This window comes from Antechinus flavipes, chromosome 1 (assembly GCF_016432865.1).
Source record: "Antechinus flavipes isolate AdamAnt ecotype Samford, QLD, Australia chromosome 1, AdamAnt_v2, whole genome shotgun sequence".
In the NCBI taxonomy this organism is placed as follows: Eukaryota; Metazoa; Chordata; class Mammalia; order Dasyuromorphia; family Dasyuridae; genus Antechinus; species Antechinus flavipes.
The window spans coordinates 223,408,067-223,435,510 of NC_067398.1; the positions used below are offsets into that span (position 1 = coordinate 223,408,067).

General features: G+C 32.1%; 1 protein-coding gene across 2 annotated transcripts in view; it reads left to right on the plus strand.

The window, feature by feature from the left end:
* Positions 1-27,038, plus strand: part of SLC35D2 (solute carrier family 35 member D2) — a 58,955-nt gene extending 31,917 nt beyond the window's left edge. For both annotated transcript variants that reach the window (XM_051996840.1, XM_051996844.1), the window contains 8 exons: positions 1,125-1,196; positions 2,097-2,165; positions 5,306-5,408; positions 10,345-10,437; positions 17,663-17,730; positions 20,318-20,396; positions 23,285-23,367; positions 25,591-27,038. In XM_051996840.1, coding sequence (XP_051852800.1) covers positions 1,125-1,196; positions 2,097-2,165; positions 5,306-5,408; positions 10,345-10,437; positions 17,663-17,730; positions 20,318-20,396; positions 23,285-23,367; positions 25,591-25,708 — 685 coding nt within the window. In that variant the 3' untranslated portion in view covers positions 25,709-27,038. The remainder of the gene's footprint in view (positions 1-1,124; positions 1,197-2,096; positions 2,166-5,305; positions 5,409-10,344; positions 10,438-17,662; positions 17,731-20,317; positions 20,397-23,284; positions 23,368-25,590) is intronic.
* The last annotated feature ends 406 nt before the right edge of the window (positions 27,039-27,444 follow it).

Below are 27,444 nucleotides of genomic sequence, written 5' to 3' on the forward strand. Positions count from 1 at the left end.
TGGGATTGCCTTGGATCACTAAACTGCTTAGAAGAACTAAATATGTCATAGTCTATCATCACCCAATTTTGCTGTTATTGTTTACAATGTATTCCTGGTTTTGCTTGTTTTGTTCAGTCTCTAAATAAAATTTTCCAGGCCTTTCTAAAATCAGCTTATTCATCATTTTTTTATAGAACAATAATATTCCATTACTTTCATATATCATAAATTATTCCTCCATTCCCCAATTGATGGACATCGATTCATTTTCCAATTCTTTGCCTCCACAAAAAGAGCTGCTACAAACATTTTTACATGTATGGGTCCTTTCCCCTCTTTTATGATTTCTTTGGGATATAGATCCAGTGGTAAATTGCTAAATTAAAGGCTATGCACAGTTTGACAGCCCTCTGGGCATGTTCCAAATTGCTCTCCAGATTGGTTGCATCATTTCACAATTCCACCAACAATGCATTAGTGTCCCAGCTTTCCCACATTCCTTCCAACATTTGTCATCATCTTTTCCTGTCATCTTACCTGATCTGAGATGTGTGACATGTAAACTATTGACTTTTAAAAGAGAATGTTTAAAAATTATTTTCACCTACTTGATAATCAGAAGTTCCCTGACTCTTTGCTTTCATAAAATAAAAGGGCATACAAAATACTTTGCACATTTTAAATGCTAAGATGCTTGCCAAACTGAAATTGAACTGAGTTAATTTTCATTAACAACTTACAGTCTCTATGATCATTGTAAACAAAATACTAATTCTAATGGTTTTCATAATACACATTAACTCCTGTTCAAGAAAAACTGGTAAGTGTTTCTTTTGGTAATTTGGCATATTCTGATTAGGTCATCAACCTATCCTATTCATTTTTAGAGAAATTTAACTTCCATCCTAAGGTTCTGAGAGCTTAATTCCCATTACATTGAATTATCTCTTAAGAATCTCTCTTCAACTATTGTTCTTAGATCCAAATAAGATGAGAGCTTGATATAAATATTAAGGATAAGATTAAACATTAAAGTTGCTAATCTTTTGCATTTCATACATTGATTTACTTTCATTAGTGAAATTAGATCTAAAACAAATACAAATGCTTTGCATCTAATGATATATTTGGATCTTTCACAGCTTGCCCATGTTTACAGTTCTCAGAAAGTTTACCATTCCACTTACATTGTTCTTGGAAGTTATCATACTCAGGTGATTTTTATATTATTTCTTTCTCCTTTTCCTTGAACTTCATAAAGACATATACATATACATGTGTTTATATATAATATATAAACTTGATTTATTGATATCTTTTGATTTTGAATATATTCCTCCCTCCTCCCTCTCTCTACCTGGCAAGCCATCTATTGTAACAACAACGAACATTTTTAAAAAAACCAGTCATCACAGCCAAACTATATGGTAATCACAAATGAAAAATATTTTATACCTATAGTCCCTCCTTATGTCAAAGAGGGTAGGGTGATGTTATTATTATTATTATTATTACTTATTAAATAGAATTAGTACCATTCCCTCAATATGTAACTTGTTATTGAGGGAGAAATTAATTTATTCACAAAAACCAAGACTTTAAGAATAACCTGCATTGAATAGCACAGAATTCAGTGAGTCAGTCTTCTAAATATATTAAAATACATATTAATTCCACAGTAACAGGGGGTTCATGCTATATTTATTTCAAAGTAAGGCTAAAATAATTATAATAAAGTTTATAATATTATAGTTAAATAGCACCAACATATATTTCTCGCTTTTGGTTGTATAAATTACTTTTGGCTGTGTCGATTACTTTGGAGCACGCTCCAAATGTTGGTCATTAAAAAAATTTCTACCATTCATTCCTTTTGGACATTTACAGAAGACATGTGCCACCTAGACCCACCAGTATTAAGCTATATTACAATATCTATCCAGAATGAACGAAGATATTCCTTGCCAATCAGAAGGCTGTATGTGGTAGAAGATAGATTTGTTTGGTCTGGTGGGAATCATCAATCTTCTAGCTTTCTCTGTTTGACATTTTCTTCTTAGATATTTCATCAGTCTCCCCAAAGTGATCTATATTCTTTTTCTTTTATTTTACAGAAAACAGTACTCATTGAACACCATAGTTAGTGTCTTTGCCATCATTCTCGGGGCTTTTATAGCTGCTGGGTAAGACTTTCAATTCTCATTCAGTAATATTATTTCTTTCCTTTGACATTGAGGGACAATATTAAATTCAGATGCATGCCTGGTTGTCTATAAAGAGCTTTTATGTTTGACAGATAAGATTGTTCAGATATTTTGGAGTAGCTGATTATTTGAGAATTAGCTGCTACAAAGCTTCTGAATGTGTTTCAATAGACCATAAATATTATTCTGCTCATGTAAAGAGGAACAGAAATTTCAAATGAGGGTAATCTGTATCAGGACACTTACCGAGATTAATATTTTCCTTAATACCAAAATTGGGGTCTGTGGTTGCTGGAGCAAGAGAAAAAAGTAGGCTGTTGCTTGCATGCATCATATAGGTCAAACTAGCTTCTAAAATTTAGTAACACTTTCCTGAGCATGGAAAGATAGGACATCTTATGTTTACCCAAGGGAGAACAATTTATAATAGATATACTTCAGCTAAATAGGTATCTACAAAAGCCACAGCTGAATTGAGAAAGAGCTAAAAGTACACCAATAGTAAAACGTGAGAAAACAAATACATTTGATTCTAGGGCACTTGGGTTCAAATTCTGACTATTACTATCTTGGGAACTTTGTTCAAATCCCTTAACCTCCCTAGGCCTTAGTTTTGTCACTCGAAAATTGAGGAGATTGGGTAGATGACCTCTAAGGTTGTTTATAGCTTTAAATTTGTGATCCTATGAAGTCTTTTGAAGCTTCATTGTCCTAATTATAAAAAATATTTTACATTTAATTTATCTGTCCAGATAAATAAGCAGTTAAGTATATCAGTTTTTTCTTTAAATGAGTAAATGATAGCTGAGGGACATTATAGGTTTAAGATTCTTAATTTGGGGACCATGAACTTGGTTTTTTTGATTTTTTTGTTAACTGTATTTCATTATAATTGGTTTCCTTTAGAATCTTACATATTTTATTTATGCATTTAAAAGCATTATTTTGAGAAGGAATCCATAAGCTTCACCAACTTTCTCAGGCTGTTCATGACACAAAAAAAGCTTTAGAACTCCTGTTTTAGTGTATTAATGACTTTTCTTTATAAACAGAGTAAATTGCTGATTTCTATATGAGAATGTCTTGACAATTTTACTTGAAAGGTTCTTGACTTCATTTTAGAACTATGGGAGATTTAAATAGAACTTAAGGTTTATAAATATTTTTAATTCCATGCCACTTCATGAGGAAGGAATCTGATATTCCTTCAGTAAGTCAGTCAGTAAGCATTTATAAAGATTCTATTGCATGTTAAACAAATACTGGCTACATGACCCTATAATTTCATATTTTAGCTCTCCAATGGACTCTCTAAAATGTAAATTTCTGAGAAATTATCAAATTTAATCACTAACATATTTCTTCATCTCATATTTCTATATATCAATGAAATCACAGATCTAGCCCCTAGTTCCTATGCATTAGAAAATGTGCTACGTATCAGAGATACAAATACTGTCCCTGCCCTAGAATTTAACTTTCTATAAGTGGAAATGATCTCTACATCTGAAATTATATACAAAGATATAAACTGAAATGTGAAAGAATTTTAGTGGGGACACTAGCAGCTGAGAGGTTCAGGAAAGGCCTCATGTAGGAGATAACATATGATGGGAGTTTTGAAGGAAACTAGAGATTTAACTGCCAGTTTGAGTGAATAGTGCTCTCAACAGAATACAGTTTTCAAAGAGTGCATAGTAAAAATGTCTATGTGGACATAGACAAATAAAATAACCTCTCTGGGTCTTGATTCCCACAATGGCGGCGGGGGGGGGGTGGTGGCGGGGAGTTAGGATTAAAAATATATAGTCTTTTCTAGCTCTCACATTCTTTAACTCTATGTATATTTCATGCTCAAGGCAGCTAAGTGGAACAGCTAATAGACTGCCAGATTTGGAGTCAGAAAGACTCATTTTCATGAATTCAAATGTGGCCTCAGACACTTACTAGCTCTATAACATTGGGCAAGTCACAATTCAGTTTTCTCATCTGTAAAATGGACTGGAGAAGGAAATGGCAAATTATTCCAATATCTTTGCCAAGAAAACCTCAAATGGGGTCACAAAGCAGTCTCATGCTTGCTCACATACTGAAGTAGATTCATGCTTTTTTTCCCCCTTTCTAGATATGACAACTTAGTACTTAGTATATTGAATTGTGTCATGGTAAAAGCCTTTCTCAGATAATATGTACAATGAAAACAATCCATTTCCCTCTCTCTTCTCTCTCAAAACAACAGTGTCTTTGTCAAGTCAATAAATTTATCTAAATTTCAGTTTCATTGGATAGTAACTGAGAGAATTAGACTAAATAATATTTAAAGTACTTTGTAGCTCTAACTTTGCATGATTTTCTGTGAAGTTTGTCATTTTATTAAAAAAAATTTTTAGTATGTAATTCTATGAATTTTTAGTTGATTCGGGCTCACTTGTTATCATTACTTGGAGATTTTATGTCAGAACAAGCCACATTAGTCAATATCATTACAATGTATAGTTTTATAAAGCTGAAATCTGGCTAAAATGGATATTAAAGGCTGCCTTAAGGATTAAAAAAAAGTATACACACTTAATGCCTTTGAAAGAGAGTAGAATGAAAAGAGTGTTTTACAGACTGATCATATGCTTAATATGTCTTCTTTAGTATTAATTGGTGGTGACCAATGCTTTCAGTATTCATAGAATCTTGAGCAAGTTCGTTTCTTTCCCCAAGTTGTCATCTAGTTTTCACAGTTGATTGAGAAGTTTCTTTCTAGTTCCTAGTAACTCAAGGGTAACTTTGCTTATGATATTATGTAAAATTTTTATATAATTGGACAATTCACTCCCATTTGAAATTCTTTTAATCACTCAATTATAGGTAAGCATTTCAGTGAAGATAGCTAATTTTCTTTAATCTATTTTTGAGTCTTCTATTTAATCAATGTGAGTTTAATTTTTTGATTTGGTTTTTTAGTTATAGATAAAACAAAAGGATGTTAGTAGGATACTGTATACCAAAACAAAGAAAAATAGGAAATATTGATTGCCGGCCATTAGAAGAAAAGAATTTAAAAGAGATTTTTAGGCAATAGTTTAAGGTTTTAAAAATAATGGTAATTTTTTTTATTCTTCTGCCAGCTCTGATCTAAGTTTTAATTTGGAAGGCTACATTTTTGTATTCCTTAATGATATCTTCACAGCAGCAAATGGAGTTTATACCAAGCAGAAAATGGATCCAAAGGTAATAATCTGCTCTTAATTCACATAAATATTATGCATTATAACCTGGTGGCTGAAATTACATAAAGAAGGTGATATTAGAAGGCTTGAATATTTTATTTATTATGATGATGTCATTACTATTTGCATTATAGATTTTCCAATTATAGTCATAGCATTATGTTCATATCACACAATTAATTGTATTTCATTTTGTAGTTGTACTTATGGCTTACCTCCCCTGGTAGGTTTTAATTCCTTGAGGGCACTTTAAAAATTGTGATTAATGAGAGATATTTCAGTATCTCTTAGTAGAAAGTATTGAACTGGAAATCAGGGAACTTGGAATACAATCTCATTTAAGATTAGCTGTTTGATTATAGGAAAAGATGACAATAAAGAAAAAATAACAAATGTTAGAGGGACTGTGGAGAAATAGGCATACTGTGAGTGTTTCATCCACTCTAGAAAACAATTCTTTATTTTTATTAAAGACTATTGAAATATATTGTCCAGGCTTATATATATACATATGTAATATATATACACATATATGTATATATTTTATTTTTATGGAGTCTAATAATCCTTTATAAATTTTTTCTACATCTTAAGTTTTGAACTATTTCCTTCCCTCCCTTTTTAACCCATCCTGGAGAAGGCCATCTTTTGACACTGATATATATCTATGTTTGTATTGATATATATATATATATATATATATATATATATGTATATATATATATAAATAAACTTGGTAGTTTATTTGAGTATAATACTCAGAATAACTTAGTCATTCATAGTTATTTTTCAAACAGTATTGGTTACTGTATATAAATTAGTTCTGTTCATTTCATTCTTCTCTATTTCATGCAAGTCTTTCCATGTTTTCCTAAAAATCAACTTACTCATCAGTTCATACAGCACAGTATCTAGAAAACAACTTTGAAACTGTGATCAGAAAATTACAAAACTGTTCAATAATATCCCTTGGAATTAAAATCAAGCTCACTGGTTGATAGTTTTACAACCTAACAGAGGCTGGGGAAAAGTGAAGGGAATAAGTATTTATATACTTCCTTTTATTGTGCCAGGTATTTTGCTAAGTCTTTTACAAACATTATTTCATTTGATCCTTATAACAACCCTGGGAGTTAGATTCTAATAGCAATATACTTGTCCATTATCCATGCCTTTTCTCACAGTGAATTTGTTAGTACTATCTGGAGATAGAAAAGACATTAAAGGGCTAAAGTTTTAAGAGTTGTAAATTGCATTGGCCACATGCTTTCCTATCCATTTTACTTTGTTTTTAATAATAAATATTTATTTTATTAATAATTTAATTTATTTAATTATAACACAATAATTATACATAAATATATAATAATAATAAAAATATAATATAATAATTAAATTAATAAATTTATATTTATTTCTAGTCTTACCACCACAGACCTGTATATTTGTAAGAGTGTATATCCCCAGGAATTTTTTTGTGGGGGAGGGATGTTTTGAGCCAACTGTTATTGCTGTGCCATTAGAGTAAATTTTTTGATAAGGGCAAATTGTGACTATTAGATGACTTTTAATGAGTAGCTTGTTGATGAAGTCATAAGAGCTATTATTATAGTAGTAGTAGTAGTAGTAGTAGTAGTAGTAGTAATATATACGATTACCCCTAGAATCTGAGGTTGTAGTCATCCATCTAGTAATTCTAGTTTGAGTAAAAGTCTAGGGGAATACTTCAGAGTCTGAATTTTTAAAAAACCCAGATGTTTTTGGTTGCCTTTAGCCTCCCTTGCAAATCTCTCTTCTCTTCTCATATTGAGCTTTAGCACTCCTAGTGTAGTTTTTACTTTATTGTACCATCTTATTATATCCATTATATACAATCTGAGGTTGTAGTCATCCATCTAGTAATTCTAGTTTGAGTAAAAGTCTAGGGGAATACTTCAGAGACTGAATTTTTAAAAAACCCAGATGTTTTTGGTTGCCTTTAGCCTCCCTTGCAAATCTCTCTTCTCTTCTCATATTGAACTTTAGCACTCCTAATGCAATTTTTACTTTATTGTACCATCTTATTATATCCATTTCTTGCTTCCATCTTCTGTACCTTTCTTTTTAAAAATTTAAACTGTTAGTTAATTACCCATGCTTCTACAATGATTTTTCTCCTCAGAAGTTTCCATTTTCTCTTATTAGAATTTTTTTTTTGTCTTCAGAGTTTCATTCTTAAGAACCTCTCATTCCTCTCAATCTGATTTCCCTTGTAGACTTTTAGCGTACAAAACTTTATTTATTCTTTCTTGGGAACTTTTGAAATCCGTTTTCCCAAAATCTAGAGTATATCTCAAATAGTGCCTTGATTTCTTCTCCCTTATTTCAAAGGAGGGAGTAGTCATTTCTCCCCACAGTTTCCATCATATCCATCCATTTTTCAACCATTTTTCTTCTTGTCAGTGGGAAATCCTGTCTAGAATAGAATTTCTTGTTGGCTCCTCTATCTTTTCAGTAAGAAATTATCATTATTGTGAGTCAAGAAATTCTTTGCTATTCTGTACCTTGATAGTCTTTATTCTTCCCCAAGACTTTGTAATCTCTAGCAATATACATACACACATACATACATATATACATATATATATATATATATATATATATATATATATATATAATATATATATATATTATATATATATATATATATATATATATATATATATATATATGCAGCTAGGAAGTGTTTAGTGTCTGAGATAAAATTTGAACTCAGGTCCTCCTGATTTCTGGGCTGGTGCTCTATCCACTGTGCCACCTACCTGCCCCTTTAGCAATAATTTTTAGGAAAAGTTCTATCTAGCACACAGAATCATTCTTGTCCTTTGTGAGTTATCAGAAATGAGCAGTTATCTAAATAGATGACCAATCTTGGGAGATTCTTTGTTATTTTTAAGATTTATGCTCTGAGAAGAAAATAAACATTCCTATTGTTGTTACTAGGTGATAGATCTGTGGTTCTACTATATCATACTTCGGGAAAGCAGCAGTTGGTTTCTTCTTTCTGAGAAAATATCCTGTCCTCTTTTCTTCAAGAAGGTCTCAGATCTTTGAGTTCTCACTGGATGAGGGCAATTATACTTACTGTCTTTTCTCCATCCTTTCCACTCTCTGTAAATGCAGGGTTCTTCACTCTCCAAATTTTCACTCTGTTATGCCATGTTATCATATCTAGTCTTCTTCTTCTACCTCAGATTTCCATTACTCTCTTCTTCCCCCAGCTTTGTGTCTCTTCCCTTTAAAAATGTTTCATTTTCCCTAAAGATTTTAAGTTTTGACTGTGAAGAAGCATTCCTTCTCCAGGAAGGAGATCAATCTGCAGAATACTGATAACATGCAACTGACTATGGCAGAAATACAAACAAAACAAACTCAGTGCAAATTATTATACATACCCCCTACTCTTCATGTTGGGGGTATGGGAACCCCAAAAAGTTGGGGTTCCAGACCAGTGTTACAGTACCTCAAAAGAATTTGCAAGCTCAAACCAAACTCCAAGTCAAGGGGTAAAGTTTATTATAATTGTAATGTCAATTAAAGCAGGTAAGTTCCAAAGGAAGTTAGCAAAGAACTAGGGGCAAGAAGATCAATTTATATAGAAAAGTTAGAAAGACAAATGCTTCATGTCACTCATATGCTAATTTTATGGCTTAGAAGTGGAATTGAGGAGTGGTCTGGTTCTAACTTTGTGTGCAGGTGCAATACCCATAATTCTCTGGGCAGAACTCACAGGGAACTTTTCGAGGTATGTTTTCAGTTCTGAAATGTCATTATGTTAACTGGTGGACACCCAATTTTGTTCTGTGTCTATGTCAACTTTAAGCATCTTATTATTGTTGCTTACTAATCTCAGGATCTCTGTTATCCCTGATCAACAGGCAGCTGATGCCATCTGACAGACAGCAATGTTTGTGGCCTTAGAATCCTGGTCATATAGAGCCTAGGAGAAGAAATATATCATTTCTAATTACATTATTCCCAAGACCAGATAGCCTTGGGGTTATTCCTACATCCTTCTTAAGGACTGCTCCACATCATTCATACTTGTTAAGATTCTCAGGCTTTAAAAAATATTTCTGAGCGTGTACATCTTAAACAGCCTATTATTGTTGTTGTTGTTTTACAATCAGTTAAAACCTTTAATAACCTGATATTCACTTAATTTCCTTTATTCAGTTGGATCAACTTTATAGTCACCATCATCTCCCCTTCTATTTTGTTTTGGATTTGTCTCCTTTGCATGAACTGGCTCTACTCTCCAATTGACTCTATTAACTTGCCTAACCCTCCAAATGTTCCACTAATTTCTAATTATTTGCCTTGTTTCATCATCTATCTTCTTCTTCCTGAGTCTTCGAGTCTTCCTTTTCAGTTTCTTAGTTTTTAATGCTCCTTCTTCCTGCTCTTTTTCTTTCACCCTTTCATAGAACACCAAAATAGAACCTGGACAAGTATCTGAACTTGGGGGTTGTTTTTTAAATTTTCTCCATTTTTCCCAAGTTACATCTTCTAAATTCAATACCTGACATTCTTCATCAGTCTCAGCTCTTCCAAATCATCTACTCAATTTCCTCCCCTTAACTAAACAAGAGATCTTTTTTTGTCTTCTTCATATCCCAGCAATATTTTCCTGTAGAATCTTGAAGTAGATTTTTATTTTGAAATTATGTTTAAAATAATGTTTATTTTGAGGTTTTAGAGCATGTTTGTTTTAAAATTATAATATGCCTAAAATGTCATGTTTTGATAGAAATATCAGATTTTTAAATTATAGAAGGAAAACAGTATTATGAAGAGAATGTACATTATATCTTTGAATAAACAACTTATAAATAATAATTCGGGGGAGTTTTGTAGGATACTTCTAGAATTGAACAGGTGTTTTTTCTTGTTCATAGGAGCTAGGAAAATATGGAGTGCTTTTCTACAATGCCTGTTTTATGATCATTCCAACATTTATTATTAGTATTTTCACTGGAGACCTTCAACAGGTAAGCAGATTGTTACTGATTAGAAGTTATAGCATCAACTGAGAAAACATTTTTACAGTTAAAGATTCTGATAAAGGTCTCTCCAAAATATATAGAGAATTGACTCTATAAGAGATCAAGCCATTCTCCAGTTGATAAATGGTCAAAGGATATGAACAGATAATTTTTAGATGATGAAATTGAAACTATTTCTATTAATATGAAAGAGTGTTCCAAATCACTATTGATCAGAGAAATGCAAATTAAGACAACTCTGAGATATCACTACACACCTGTCAGATTGGCTAAGATGACAGGAATCTTGGAAAGGATGTGGGAAAACTGGGACAACTGATACATTGTTGGTGGAGTTATGAATGGATCCAACCATTCTGGAGAAGAATTTGGAATTATGCTCAAAAAGTTATCAAACTGTGCATACCCTTTGATCCAGCAGTGTTACTATTGGGCTTATATCCCAAAGAGATCTTAAAGAAGGGAAAGGGACCCATATGTACCAAAATGTTTGTGGCAGCCCTTTTTGTAGTGGCAAGAAACTGGAAATTGAACAGATGCCCATCATTGGAGAATGGCTGGGTAAATTGTGGTATATAAATGTTATAGAATATTATTGTTCTGTAAGAAATGGCCAGCAGGATGAATACAGAGATACTTGGAGAGACTTACATGAACTGATGCTGAATGAAATGAGCAGAACCAGGAGATGTATTCTGATGGAAGTGGCTATCTTCAGCAATGAGAAGATCCAATTCAGTTCCAGTTGATCAGTGATGGACAGAATCAGCTACACCCAGAGAAGCAACACTGGGAAATGAACGTGGACTACTTGCATTTTTGTTTTTCTTCCCAGGTTATTTTTACCTTGTGAATCCAATTTTTCTTGTGCAACAAGAGAACTGTATGGATCTGTACACATATATTGTATTTAAAATATACTTTAACATGTTTAACATGTATGAGACTCCCCTGCCAAGGGAGGGGGTGGAGGGAAGGAAGGGAAAAGTTGGAACAGAAGTGAGTGCAAGGGACAATGTTGAAAAATTATCCATGCATATGTTCCATCAATAAAAAGCTATAATGAAAAAAAAAGAAGTTATAGCATCACTTGGAGCAAATAAATTTAGTTCAGCTGAGCAACTTGAAAAAGTTTTAAATTTTTGAAATTTAACTTTATATTAATTTAAATAAATATTGTTAAATGAGCATACTTTATTAGGATGATATACAAACAAAAGATACACGTGTCTAAATAATCTAAGTGTTTAATTGATAGTGATTATTTACTATCATTTGAATTATTTCTTTGAAACCTCTATTCCTAAACATACATCAGGTTATTCTTTTATTCCTTCATGAGTACATTGATACATCAAGGATTCATGAATTCTTGTGTATGAGAATTTCATTCACTAATATAAATCACAACTTGTTTGTAACTTTTAGTCTTGGTGAGATACCTGAAAGTTGAAATGAATTTCCATCGTCCCACAGCTATTATATGTTAGAGATTGATATTTGAACCCAAGTCCAGCACTCTTATCTGCTATACCAAACTGCTTATCTCTTTTTGAATAATAATACTTACAACAACAATGAAGAGGACTCACCTTTATATAACACTTTGACATTTATAAAATTTTTTACACACAATAGCTTTTTCCTTACCTCTGCCTTCTGATTTCCTTTGCTTCCTACAGAACAGCTTATATGTCACTTTCTCAGGTGGCCTTTCTTGTTTCTTCTTTGTCTCTTTCATTTACATTGTATATATAATTCTTTGCATGTTGTTTACTCCATTTGAATGTGAGCTCCTTGAGCAAAGGAATTATGGTTTTGTCTTTTCTTTGTATTCTTATTGATAGTCAGTACTGATTCTTACTGAGGAGGTCAGAATAGCAATTTCTAGTTCAAAACAAACATGTAACAAATGCACAATAGCCATTCACTTTGCCTAAAGGAAGATTTATTTACAAGAAGAGGTTACAGACCAAATAAGAGGTAAAATAGGCACCAGAAGTGGCAAATATGAAATAGAATTGAGAGAGTGGGCTTAGTCCTGAAAAGGCTTCAGCAAAGATCTTCATCATAAGCAGATCTTTTAGAGGGGAAATACTTGGGGTTTCTCAGGGAAACCGGGAAAGTAAAGGCAGAAACTCAGAGGAAGAAATCAAGGAACTAGATGGAAAGCACCTGGCAGACCAGGTACCAGACATATCTAAAGATATGCTAATTGTATCTCAGAGGTTGTTTAAAGATGCACAGAAGTGGGGGATAGACAATGGAGATTGATAAAGAGTTGTGATTCTCACAAACATGTTATAAAAATACAATAATCTGGAAATTGGTATATATCTGATGGGCCAGATGGGTTTCTTCATCAAGGGAAGATAGCCATTCCATATCATTAACACAGTACCTGCATAAGTGCTTTAAAATGCTTGTTGACTGAGACAGAAATTGAGGAAATAAGGATCAAAAGAGAAGAAGCAAAGTTATTGTTATTTGCAGAAATTATGATGATTTACTTAGAAAACCTTAAAAATTCAACTAATTTGCATAATTAATTATTTTGTTTAAATAACAATGTATGAAATAAACCCACAACAATTACCAGACTTTATATTACTAGAAAATCTGAGCAGAACTATATAGAACAGAATCATTCCTATCTAATCCTACACATGCCCAAGAATTATTATAGTATCATAGATTTAGAACTGGAAGGAACCTTAAAGGCCATTAAGTACAACCCTTTTACTTGCAGATGACTGTAAGAAATTATATGAATACAATTACAGAATAATTAACTAAGGCATAAATAATTGGAGAGATGTTTATTACTCAAAATTATATTTTTCTGGTGTGATAAAGTGATATTACATACATTTATTTACTTACTCATTTTCTTAATCAAACTATCAAAGTTTCACTAGAGATAATAAAATTCATTTAGAAGAACAAAAGGTCAAGAATCTTACAGGAAATCATCAATGAAATTGGGAAGAAAGGAGGCCCAAAAGTGCTAGATCTCAAACTAAATTACAAAATGCTATCAAAATATTTTGTACCTTTTAAAAAGTAGAAAAGTTGCCCATATTAGGTTCACAAGACCCAGAAGTGACCGAAAAACTCGAAGCATAGAGTATGATAAACCCAAGGGCACCAATTAGTTTTTATACTTTTTGTCATTGCTGCTACCTGTGATTGGCCCTCTAACAGTCATTCCTTATAGGAGCTTAGGAATCATGGATTGTAATCCCCTAATTGTAGGGGATCGAGATTAAGCATTTATATGGCTTCCATGGGTCAGGAGATGTGCTAGATGCTTTATAAATATCTAATTTGATCATCACAAAATCTTTGTAAGGTATATGCTATTCTTTCTACTTTACAGTTGAGAAAACTTAAAGGCAGACAGGTCAGATCATTTGCCTAGGGTCATGTAGCTAATAAATGTCTGAAGCTGGATTTGAATTGGATCTCCCAGACTCCAAATCCAGCATTCTGTCCATTGTGTCACCTAGCTAATTGAGGAGTCCCTACTATATCTCACTTGTCTTAGACCCAAGTATGCTCATTCATACCATCTAATTTCTGACCTTCCACCACTGCTGCTGTGTCCTATACAAAAGAAGTATTTATTAAAGATTTCTTATGTTCCAGGCATTGTGCTAAACTATAGGATTTCAAAGAAAAAAATAAAATAGTCCACGTCTTCCAGGGATTTATATTTTGTTGGGGGACATACCATATATTTAAATATGTATATTTATACAATAAATGCAAGATAGCTTTTTATCTATATAGAGAGAACACTAAGAACTGATGGAATTAAGAAAAAAATTTAAAGATGTTACTTTGTCATAGGAAATAATGAATTCTAAGAGAGAAGATAGGAGAATGAATTCTTGGTCTTTGGTATAGGTGGCAGAAAGATTCAGAGATAGGAAATTGAATGTTGCCTTTGAGGAATAACAAGATGGCCAATTTGGCTAGGAAAAGGATTAATGAATGACAAATTAGGAAATGTAGATTGTAGCTGAGTTGAGAAGGACTTTAAAAGCTAAGTAGATGATTTTATGTTTGATCATAGACACTTGATGAATAAATTAATTATCAGATCTTTATTTAGGAAAATAAATTTGGCAGATGTATAAGTGATTGGAGAGGGGAAATATTTGAGGTATGGAGACTAATTAGGAGACCATTGCAACAGCCTAAAACAGGGCTTCTTAAATTTTTTCCATCTGTGACCCCTTTTCACCTGAGAAATTTTTATATGATCCCAGCTGTTAGGAGCTGAGCTATATCAGAATTGTTGAGAAAACTCAGAGAAAGGAAAGAAAGAGGAAAGAGTGATTAATGGAGACAAATGACACCAGATTAAAATCATTGAAGGAGAAAATGACAAATGTTGAAGGGGATATGGAAAAATTGAGATACTAATTCATTGTTGGTGGAATTGTGAACTGATCTATTTTGGAGAGCAATCTGGAATTATGCCCAAAGAATTATTAAACTGCCTTTGCCTTTAACCTAGCAATACCACTACTAGGTCTGTTTCCAAAAATGATTAGGGAAGAAGAGGTTATGGAATAGGAAGGCAAGGTAGTGGGTAGAAATAAAGGAGAGGCCTGAAGAGAGATGAGTAAATAGGATGAAAAAGATAGTGAAAAAAAATAAGAAGGAAGAAAATATCCAACAGGTAATTGTAGCTAAGAAAATGAATGGGACAAATTTACTCATAAAACAGAAATGGGTAAGAGATGAAAATTTAAATCCAACAATATGTTCCTTTAAGAAAACATTGTAATGAGAGATACATGCAAATATAAAATAAAGGGCAGCAGTAAAATTTATTATGTTAAAAAACAGGTATAGTAATCATAATCTCAGATAAAATTAAAGTTAAAATAGATTTAATCAAAAGTAAAAAAAAACAGAGAAACTATACTGTGTCAACAATATTATTCAATATTGTTTAGACCATTTAAAACACCTTGACTATATAAAATACATGAATATATACTTGCCAGAACAGAACTCTATGAACAGAACTCTATAAACATAAACATAAATACTTTTTATGCAAATAAACTCAGATCTAATTAAAGTGATATTTATTATTGATGGATAGACAAAGCCAATAATTTTTAAAATGACAGTTATACCTAACTATTCAATGCCATCCCAATTAAATTACTAAAAAATTATTTAACTGAGAAAAAATAATAACAAAGTTCATTTGGAAAAGCAAAAGGTCAGGAATTTCAAAGAAACCAGGAGAAAAGAAGGGAAATAGAATCAACAATATTATAAGAGAGAAAATTGTTGAAGTGTAAAAAGGTTAATTTTGATTTTTTTAAATTAAAATCTTCTTGTATAAATAACCAAGAATAAAAGGAATGCTGGAAGTTGAGATAAAACTTGAAATTTGGGACAGAGCCTTCTTTACCATGCTAGCAAGCTTAACTTTAACATAAAGTTAAAAATCAAGAAATAGACTGGAAAAACGAGTAAACAACAACAAAGTTAAAACAGCTTTATCCAAACTTTCAGAGAAAAATGACTGGGTCTCAGGCCTCAAAAGGATTCCTGGAATAGCTCAAAAAAAGGATTTTTAAAAATAAGAAAGGTAAAGAAAAATTGGGAAAAGAAATGAGTGATGCAAGAAAATCATAAAAAAAGAGTCAACAACTTGGTAAAGAGGAAACACAAAAATACTGAAGAAAATAACTCCTTAAAAAACAGAATAGGCCAAATGAAAAGAGGCACAAATCAAAAAGTAGACTAAATAGAAGAAGAGGTACAAAAGCTCACTGAAGAAAATATTTCTTTAAAAACTAGAATTGAACATTGATTAATCCTTTTGCTTTTGATAAGTTAACTATGTATCAGCTCTTGCAAATCTTTCTGAACTTATGTAAATGTCATATTCATAATTTCTTAAGAATAAAATTCCATTTCATCCATATGCTACAATTTGTTCAGTCATTTCACATTTGCCAAACCATTTTGCTTTTAATTTTCTACAGCTGCTATAAATATCTTTTTGTGTAGCTTCCCTTTTTCTCCTTGACTTTTTGAGGTGTATGCCTAATGGTACTCTCCTAAGGTCAAGAGATAGGTATGTACAACTTAATGACTCTATAAGTATAGTTCTGATTTGTTTTGGTGAATGGTTTCATTTTGCAAAATGGAACTAATTCACAACTACACCAATAATGCATTTGTGTACCTGTCATCCCACAAACCTTATATCAATATTTAGTTTCCTCTTTTGTCATCTTTGACAAAGTATGAGGTGTGATGTGGAACATCAAAGTAATTTTAATTCACATTTTTCTCATTAGTTATTTGAAGCATTCTTTAATTACCTTGTTAATAGTTTATATTTCTTCATTTGAAAATTGCCCATTCATATCCTTTGATTAGTTATGTGTAGGGGAATATATAGGGAACCATACAAAAATTAAGTGAAAATAGTATACTTCAGTCTGCATTTAAATTTCATAATACTTTTCTCTGGATATGGGTAGCATTTTCTATCATGATTCTTTTGGAATTATCTTGGATTATTATAGTGCTGAAAACAATTAGATCTATCATAATTGATCATTGTACAATGTTATTGATATTGTGTACAATGTTCTTTTGGTTCTGCTCACTTCATTCAGCATCAGTTCTGGTAAGTCTTTCCAGATTTTTCTGAAATCTGCCTGCTCATCATTTCTTGTAGCACAATATTTTCCCATTATATCCACATACTGTAACTTGTTCAGCTATTCCCCAATATATGGGTATTCTCACAATTTCCATTTTTTTTACCATTACATAAAAGGTCCCATCTATAGTTGTAAAAAATAAGTGCTTCTTTTTTCTTCAAAGTTCATAAATGATAGTACCTTTTATGTGTAAGAGATTACTGTGGCATATAACGTAAAATGTATGTGAATTTAATTTCTGACAAACTACTTTCCAATTTTTTCTGTTCATTTTTGTCAATCAATTACTCATTGCTTACAATTTCCCAGTCAGTGGTATACAAATTAAGATCTTATTATATATCCATACTTCTGAATATGTACATCTTTGTATTTTAGAGTGGCTATTTTATAATTGTGTAAGTTTCTTGTGGTAGCTGCTCCTTTTTAAATATAATCCATGTGACTATGTGGTATCTTATTCAGCTAATAATCACTTTTATTTCCTTTTTAAATATTAGGCTACTGAGTTCAGCCAGTGGAGGAACATTTTATTTATCATGCAATTTCTTCTTTCCTGTTTGCTGGGGTAAGAGACCAAAGTGGATTTCACATGGTTTTATTGAAGTTCTTCACCTTAATCAAATGAGAATACAAAACTATTCAGGAAAATTCATTGTCAGAGGGGTATAGGTGTGAAAAATAAGCAAACACAGCAGATAATTCCTGTCTTTTATGTTTTAAGAGAAATCAGTTGAAGTTTTAGATTGTGAAAATTTTTGAAATATAGATTGTAGAAAAATTCAATTTAGGAATGATTGTGGTTGTAAGAGAAATGAAAAAAAAATAGAATTTTAGTATTTGGTTGTCTATTGGATCTCAAGATAGGCCACTATGATCTGATGGCGCCACAGATTATAAGAGATGACATTTGACTAATGTTGATTGTTAAGGGTTTTCAATATGATCTTGGATAAATTATGTAACCTTTTGTTTATCTTAAAGTATAGAATTTTGAATTGGAAAGGATTTTAGAGATTATCTAGTCCAACATCTTCATAATGTAGATGAGGAAACTAAAGCCTAGATAAAGCAATTAACCAAATTAGTTAAACAAATAACTAAAAGTCATACAACTTGTTTCAGTTTCCTGACTCCTCATTCAGTACTCTTTCATTTAGCCAATTAATCAATCAATAAGCAATATTAAACATTTACTATATGTCAAGCACTATTCTAAGTGCTGATGATATAAATAAAAAGCAAAAAAATCTCTGTTATCAAGAAACTTACATTCTAATGTAAACAAGATATTTAGTGCTTGGACAGTTAATGGAGATTCAGTTACCACAGTCTTCCAAGGGAATATATACTAGAATCTTTTTGTACAGATTTTAATGATGATCTTTTTTGATGCCCCTTTCAGGTCATGATCCTACAGGTACATGATTTTCTCATTTAATCTATCACACACTTTCATTTTATTGGATTGATTAATCCATTCACACTTAAAGTTATGAGAATTATGTTTCTATTTTCCTTCAATTATCTTTTCTTAATTGGGATTTTTTGGTTTCTCTTTGACTTTAAAGATTGTATTATATACCTCCAGTCATGTTTGCTTAACATACTTTGACAACCTTTTTTTCCCTAGACTCTCTTTCCTCTACCCTCAAACCTAACCCCACCATTTTCACTCCTTTTGCTAGTTTTAATTTATTAATGATGATTTTCTTTCTTTTAGTTATCTAATTTTTTTCTCAGATAATTAAATTCTATTGTCTTTCTTCCCTCTTTTGTACACTGTATGCAAAACCTGTAGTACTTGTGGCAATCTGTGATTTAAGAGGTTCAAATTGACTCATGCTGTCTTTAAATCTACAGCATGATAGTGAGTCACTGTTTTACTTATAGTGAGAGAATGTAAGTTGCTTACAAAATAGTCTCTCTCTGATACTCAAAGAGAAGAACAGTCAGACTGAAGGACCAATAGTCTCTTTGATTTCTTATTATCACCATCATCATTTCAGGCTCAGGGGGAAAATGATGCTAATTAAAATAGATGAGGACAATGTGTGTGCATGAGTTGCAATATAGTACTTCTTGTCAATGTATAATATATTCTTTCTTGTTGTTTTCTGGAAATTTTTTAGAATTGAATTTAGAATCGAAAGACCTGGCCTGAAATCTTAATCCAATCACTTGCTACCTAAATAACTTATTTGTTATGGGAATATATTTATCCCTACTAAGAATGTATGGAAGAACTTGGTTTTGTCCTTGATAGGACATTAGACATACAATATGTTCATATACATGTTTATATATATATATGCATATGTGTGTATGTATACATATATGTGTATATATACACATATATGTATGATATGTTTTAAAAGCTTCTTATCCTAGATCTTTTTGTCCAAAAACATTTCTCTTGATAGAAGGAGTGACTGCTAGATATCATCATGCTGGATTCTTCCCATTTCTCTATGTCCTACCTCCAAATAAGTGTACCATACATTCCTATTATGATCCAGTGAGGTCTGGAATTGTAGTTCTATTACATCTGTTACTTTTGTTAGACTGGAGTATGGGCTAATGTCTTTGTTTTATGTAGGAGCCTGGCTAGCAGGAATGATTCCCTGCAGTTCAGTGTTTTATAGGATAATGAAACTATAACCATTTCTGGATTATCTGTAATAATAGGGAACGAAACTGTTATAAACAAAATAAATCCACAATAATGTAAGGATTCCATTTTAGCCATTAGTTTTTAGTTTAGTTTTTTCCTCCCATCTTTTCTGCATTCCCAATAAACAAGAAGTCACTTTTTTAATGGAAAAAAACCACACCCCTCCCATCTTCTCCAAGTGATTTTTAAGTTCATCTGTATCTTTAAAAAAATCCCTTTCCTATTGTCAGTGGAATGATCAATGGAAAATTGATATCTAGAAGATAATCAACATTTTCAAAAGAGAAAGGATATGGATAATCTACAATAGGATGATTGTGTCTGAATTATTCAAAATTAACTTAGGCTATTTTTAGAAATGGATCTTTAGCATCTCTTGACATGTGCTTCTATATTCCAAAGCATTGATGAAGAAGTCAGTTGTTGCTGAATGTATTCTTGTCATTGAGCATAAAGCATGAATTTCCTTTTTTTCATTCAGGTTTCTGTTGATGTATTCCACGGTGCTCTGTAGTTACTACAATTCTGCTCTAACAACTACAGTAGTGGGTGCTGTAAAGGTAAGTGGAGGTACTAAAGAAAAATCTTGGAATTAAGAATCAAATAGATTAGCTTATTTGGTAGGGACCCTAGGAATTCTGAACTAGATACTGAAATTAAAAGCGCTGTTTCTAGAAAGTGTTGCAGTAGGCTAAGAAAGTTTTGGCTTTTTCCATTTGAGTTGGATGATCCTGTCTTCTTTCTTAAAGTTACTACCACTGGTCTAGGTTAGTCCTCATGAGAAGGGTCTAATGGGATGGAAAATAGAATGGGGAAGAGAATTATAAATGTCAATACACAGGAGGTAGTGAGGAATTTTCCTGTTAAACCCCCTAAAAACAACTAAGCAGCAACAATAAAATGTGGACAAGTTCCTTAATTAACTTGAGTGTTTCAGGGATGTGACTGTTGGAATGAAGGTTATGATTTTCCAGGAAACCTAATGATTGAATGAGAAAACCAATCAAGTTGGGTCACTAGGACTCATAAGAAAAATTAAACAAATAAAGATCCAACCACTAAGCATACAATGATCCTACCAAATATAGTGATCTCATAATACAGTGATCTCATTTGAAAGGGTATACAACATTAAATATTTGTAGCTTTCTCTAGCCTCTGGTTTAAATTTTTTTTTTAAATAACAACTTTTCTTTTTTATACCTTCTATAACATTGAAAAAAAAAGAAAAGAAAAATAAATTTCTTTTACAAATATACTTAGTGAAGCAAATAAATTCCCATACTGGCTGTATTTTAAAATATCCATACCAATTTCCATATTTGTACCTGTATTTTTAATCTTCTTTCTGTGCCTATATTTTCACCTATATCTGCATATGTATCATTCTTCATTCTAAATCTATAACTTCTTTGTCAGAAGATAAATAATATCTTTCATTGTTGGTCCTCTAGAATCATGGAAGGCCATTATGTTGATCATACTTCTTACAGCATTCAAACTTGTTTGTTTTTATAGAGGGATTGTAAAAAGTATTCTTATTCTGCTTATTTAATTCTTTATCAGTTTATTTAAAAATTCAAAATTGTTCTTTTTTATTTTAATTTTTATTTTTTCTTAAAAATATATTTCTACATTGGTCATGTTGAGAAAGAAAAATCAAACCCAAAGGGAAAAATCACAAGAAAGAAAAAAACAACAAAAAAGTGAAAATAGTATGCTTTGATTTGCATTCAGATTCCATAATTCTGTCTCTGAAAATGGATAGCATTTTCCTTCAACAATCTTTTTTTATTATAGCTTTTTATTGACAAACATATGCATGGCTAATTTTTCAACATTGTCCCTTGCAATCACTTCTGTTCCAACTTTTCCCTTCCTCCCCTCCATCCCCTCTCCTAGATGGCAGGCAGTCTCATACATGTTAAAAATGTTAAAGTATATCTTAAATACAACATACATGTACACATCCAAACTTTTTTTGTTGCACAAGAAAAATCGGATTCAGAAAGGTAAAAATAACCTGGGAAGAAAAACAAAGATGCAAGTAGTCCATATTCATTTCCTAGTGTTCTTTCTCTGGGTGTAGTTGGTTCTGTCTATCATTGATCAAAATTATTTTTTTAAAAAAATTAATTTTTATATAGTTTATAACATTTATGTTATAACTATCCTGATAGCTGTTATGATTCTGCTTTCTGTATTAGCTTATCTAAATCTTTCCATGTATTTTTGAAATCACCTACTTCATTAATTCTTACAACATAGCAGAACTCTATCACATTCATACACAGCATTTATTTGGCCATTCCTTAATTGTTAAATATCTCTTTAGTTTCTAGGTTTTTTGGGTCGCCACAAAAATTGCTAATCTAAATATTTTTGTAAACAAAAGATCTTTTCCCTTTTTTTGCATGTAGACTTAATAGTAGCATATCTGGGTCAAAGCATATGTAATAATTAGTAACATCATTTTCAGTGATCTTCTCACTCCTTTCATTGATCATAAACTTTTCTTCTATCCATAGATCTGATAGATAATTTTTCCCATGTTCCTTAAGTCTGTTTATGATATAAAGGTTTATATATAGGTTATATATCCTTTTGGAGCTTACCTTGATATAAGGTGTATAGTGTTAGTTTCCTGATTCTTCTTATTTCACTCTTATCAGTTCATACAAGTTTTCCAAAGATTCTTATTTATTATTTTTCCTTTATCATTTCTTATAGCATAGTAGTTTTCCATCACACATATATAGTAACTTGTTCAGCCATTCCTCGATGGATATTCTATCTCCTATGTCTTAATGGACCATCAAGATATCATCTCCCCTCCCCTGTGTGTGTGTGTGTGTGTGTGTGTGTGTGCATGCTTTAATACATATACATACACACACACATATATATATATATATATGTCTTTTCCCTATTTTTTTTGCCTTCTTTTGAGTTATAGATCTAGTACGATTCCCCATACATTCAATAGATGACTTTGCATTTTCCTTCACTGAGAAGATTTTTGTGAGAATCTTTAGTCCTCTCTACCCCCACCTCAATAATATTTTAGGATTATTAACTAATTTCTTTTCTAGTTGGCAATAAAGCACTTAGTTTTTCCCCTCCTTGTTTTATCAGTAAAATGTAACCTCCTTGAGGTCAGGGATTATTTTTTGTTTTCTCTTTTATCTCCACTGCCTAGTCTAGTGCTTTGCATATTTAATATATATTTTTGAATATAATTGAATACATAATATGTTATAATATAATAAATATATGTTTATTATGATTATGTGTACATATAAATAATATACTAAGTATAAAGAAAATCAAAGTATTTTCAATTGCAAGATTGATCAGAAATTAATTTTGCCTTTTCTTAAATTCCATATTTCCTAGTAAGTAGATATTTCCATTATTAATATATACCAATCCTCTATCTTGTTTTCAGAATATATCCATTGCTTACATTGGAATGTTATTTGGTGGAGACTACATATTTTCTATGTTAAACTTTATAGGACTAAATATTTGGTGAGTATGATATTAAGTGGACTTACATTGGTAAAAGTATATGAGTACAGCAGGAGAAATGACTACTAAGGATAAGTAATAGCATAGTACTCCTGGTCACCAGGAATGATTTTTCATTTAATCATTCACTCATTCACAGGGGTATGAGTGAATGATTAAATGAAAAATATTTGCTATACTAATATACTATATTATTATATACAGTATTATTATGCTAGGCACTGAGGTTACAAATACAAAAAGTAAGACAATTCTTGCCCTCAGTGAGTTTACATTCTACTGGTAGTTATAAAGCATATGTACAGATAAAAATTTGTGTATAATTGTTTTGATATTTGAGCAATTTTTTCTTCCCTTTCATTATAAGTGGATTAGTTCCCAAGCTAACTCATAAAACACTGATTAACCAATGATGTTATTAGTAATTATATTATTGTATAGTACTATACTATATGTTGGTGCTATAGAATCTCACTACCAAGTAAAACAGTGTGTCTGTGGGGAAATACTTGTACAAGGGATACATCCTGGATATGGAGTAGAGGGAAGTTTTATCTCTCTTCTAAATTGATGATGGAATCAGAAGCTCTCTTAACTCCAATCCATTATTGATAATTCTAGGATCTCAGGTGAGAATTAAAATTAGTGAGTTGAATGAAGACTTTGAGACCAAAATCTGGAAGGGGTCTTTGTGAGAGGGTAAGGCTGAGGTATAGTGGGTAGCTAAGTGGATAGAATGCTAGGCCTGAAGTCAATAAGATTCATCTTCCTGAGTTCAAATCTGAACTCATACACTTAAAAGCTATGTAACCCTGAGCAAATCACTAGGCCCTGTTTGCCTCAGTTTCTAATCTGTAAAAGTAGCTGGAGGAGAATTGGTAAACCAGTATCTTTGCCAAGAAAATCCCAAATGAGGCCACAAAGAACAGCAAAAGTAAGGAGTTAGATCAAGAACTGAGGAAACTTCTGGGTGAGATCTTAGATGGGGTGGGGCAGTAATCCTTGAGCTTCCCACCCAGTCAGCCTCAGATTCTGAAATACATCTCCTAGAGAAGTGAGAAGAAATAAGGAAACTGTTGGGATGAAGTTTTAGAAGGTGGTACTAAATTTGAGAGGCTGAGAGAGGATGTAAATTGAAGCAAGGGTGGAAGATGGGAAGAAGGAGTTTTTTTTGGCTCCTGGATTTCTGGGTAAGTTGAAGGAAAGTACACAAACTGGGCAAATCTAAGTTAGATTTGTGAGTGCTTATTATAGTCATTAACCCTGAATTAGTTTACATAATTTAATTTGCCTTCATAATTGGCCAAACCTTTGCTTTCACCAGATTATTGTGCAATCATTTTGCTTAAGCAAATTTGCTTTTCTGATCTTTTCTGTATAGTCTTCTGTCCATGTGAAACCAAGGAGTTGGGTATCTGAGTATCCTTCTCTTCTCTTTGCAAATAGTGACATGAACTAGTCATCTAATTTTTGTGTAAGTCTCCTCTTTTTTTTGGTGAGGCAATTAGGTTAAGTGATTGCCCGGGGTTACATAGTAAGTATTAAGTGTTGGATTTGAACTTAGGTCCTCCTGACTCCAGAGTCAGTGCTCTACTCACTGTGCCATCTTAGCTGCCCCAAGCCTCTTCTTTTTTTAAGTGGGTGATTGAGTTCTTTGAATTTGCTCCTGCCAATAAGATGCAGTATGGTATACTAGAAAGAACACCAAACTTAATCTTAGAAGATCTGGGATCAAGTCTCATTTCTGCTGCATACAGACCAGTTGATTATTCCACATTTGATGACTAATTTAATTTCTCTGAACTCTAAGCAATTCCCTTAAGACTATAACATGGAGAGAAGGTGCTGACCCCTTTTTGGTTGAAGGAGTTTTCTCATCTGGAAGTACTCATTAGTAAAGGAAGTCACAAATCTAATCCTAGTCCTTTATGCTGGAAAGTATTTTGCTGCTTTAAATTGTAATGAGCATGTACTATCAATTATTTAACCCATTATATCTCTGCCCTAAAAAATCTTTTTCCTAATAAAGGTGAAAATATACAATCAAATTCTCAAAAGGATACTTGAGGAGCAGGAAAGAAAGAACTACATTGGTCCACAAACCAAATTATTAAGCACTAGAAGCATTGAGTTAATTGTACATATAAAAATTTTCAGGATTTTCATTGACTCTAAATACATTTGTCCAGCTTTTTAATTCATCTTTTTCTTCTTTCTTTTTAGTATGGGAGGAGGAGTGATGTATACTTTTTTAACATTACAAGGCCCAGAGCATCCCAAACAGCAAGTGGATGAAGAAAATATATCTTCTGAGGCAAAGCGAGGATCTGCTATTGACTGATAGATCGACAGGGAAAGCAGTGGATAGAAGTTCAAACAAGTGGGAAATAAATCTTTACATGCTTAAGCACATGACGAATAGAAAGAAAATCTACCTCACCTCACATCATATGAAAAACTGTCTGAAAGTCAATTTTTCCAAAATAATGAACATAAAATAAATTTTTGGTTTCAAAGGGAAAGTATTTCTAAAAGAAAATTTATAGGATTCTGGACCTGATATGTATTCTTGCCTAAAAGGTTTTTTCTTCATTCTAAAATTCTTGATCTTTGTTAAAGACCTTAGCTTCATTACCATCATTGCATTTTTACAGTCTCTCATCCAAGAGAAGATTTTAAAAAAAGGTTTTGTTTCAAATAATTTGCCTTTTATTTCAAGAATCCATGAGAAGGAACCCATGAAAAGAAAATCTGTTTTAAAAGAATTATTTTCAAAGAGTGATTACCAAAATTAGCAATTGAATGACCAGAGTCCAATACATTTTGCTTTGATTTTATGTATGTGTGAGCCCATTTGAAAAGATGTGTTCCTTTTCTTTAAAATAGAAAGAAAAGAAAGATTTTAATTCTGGATAGCATGATACTATTGCAGAGAAACAAAAAGAGGGTGTAGCCTAACAGCTATGTATGGTGGTAGTACTCTGTATGTGTTATCCTACTGTATCTCATTTTGCAAGTCTTAAAAAATTGAAAATGGCTTGGAATCAAGGTTTAAACTGTCAGATTTAGTAGCTTATTATCTCTCTGTTCATTTCTAACATACTCCTAGAGTGCTTTAAAAATTAAGATTATTTTGATCTTTACCAAATATACAGAGTCTTTTGGATTTTTTCTGACTGTGCTAGATTTGTCATTTATAAGACCAGAATAATAGTATCTGTGATCTTGGAAAAATTACTTAGCCTCTTTAAGCCTCATTTTCAGAGAGAAAAGGAGAGGAAGAGAGGGAAAGAGGAAGGGAAAAATGGGTTTGAACAGATCATTGGTTCTTGACGTGAGTTTTTTTTTAATATAATAAAAATTGGATTTCAATATAATGCTTTACCTTTGTAAATCTATGTATTTCATTTTGTACACTTAAAAATATTGCTGAGAAGTGGCCCTTAGGCTTCATTAGACTGTCAGTGGTATCCGTGACCCAAAATAGGTTAAGAACTATAGGATAAGATGGTCTTTAAATAATCCCTGTAAAGTTAACATTCTGGGACTTCTCTGATTCTATAAAAGTATTTTTAATCAAATGTCTTAAAATATGCAGGGTGATTTTTGCATTCCAAAGCTCTTATAATATGAGGACTATATAAATTAAAATTTGTTGTCTACTTCAATGATCCCAATGGCTGTTTGTTGTTGTTGTTGTTGTTGTTATTGTTTGTTTTGTTTTGTTTTGTTTTAATTTCTCCAGTGGTTTTTGCTTGGCAACCTACTTAGGAAGAGCATTATCTTTCTTTACTTCTAAATATTGGCCAGCAGAGGTCACTCCAAGAGCACCATAGCTATCTCCTGCTTAGCCAGAGTTCTACGTGGTACCATTAACTTGTCCAGTTGGTGGAGGCAAAGTACCATGTTTCAGGGCAGTGGATTTTGTGTGTGTGTGTGTGTGTGTGTGTGTGTGTGTGTGTGTGTGTGTGTGTGTGTGTGTGTGTGTGTGTGTGTGTGTTGTACTCACATTTGAGAGAGAGTGGGAAGATTACTTTAGAAGAGTGGAAAGAAATCTGATGGTTTGGAGGAGGAAGT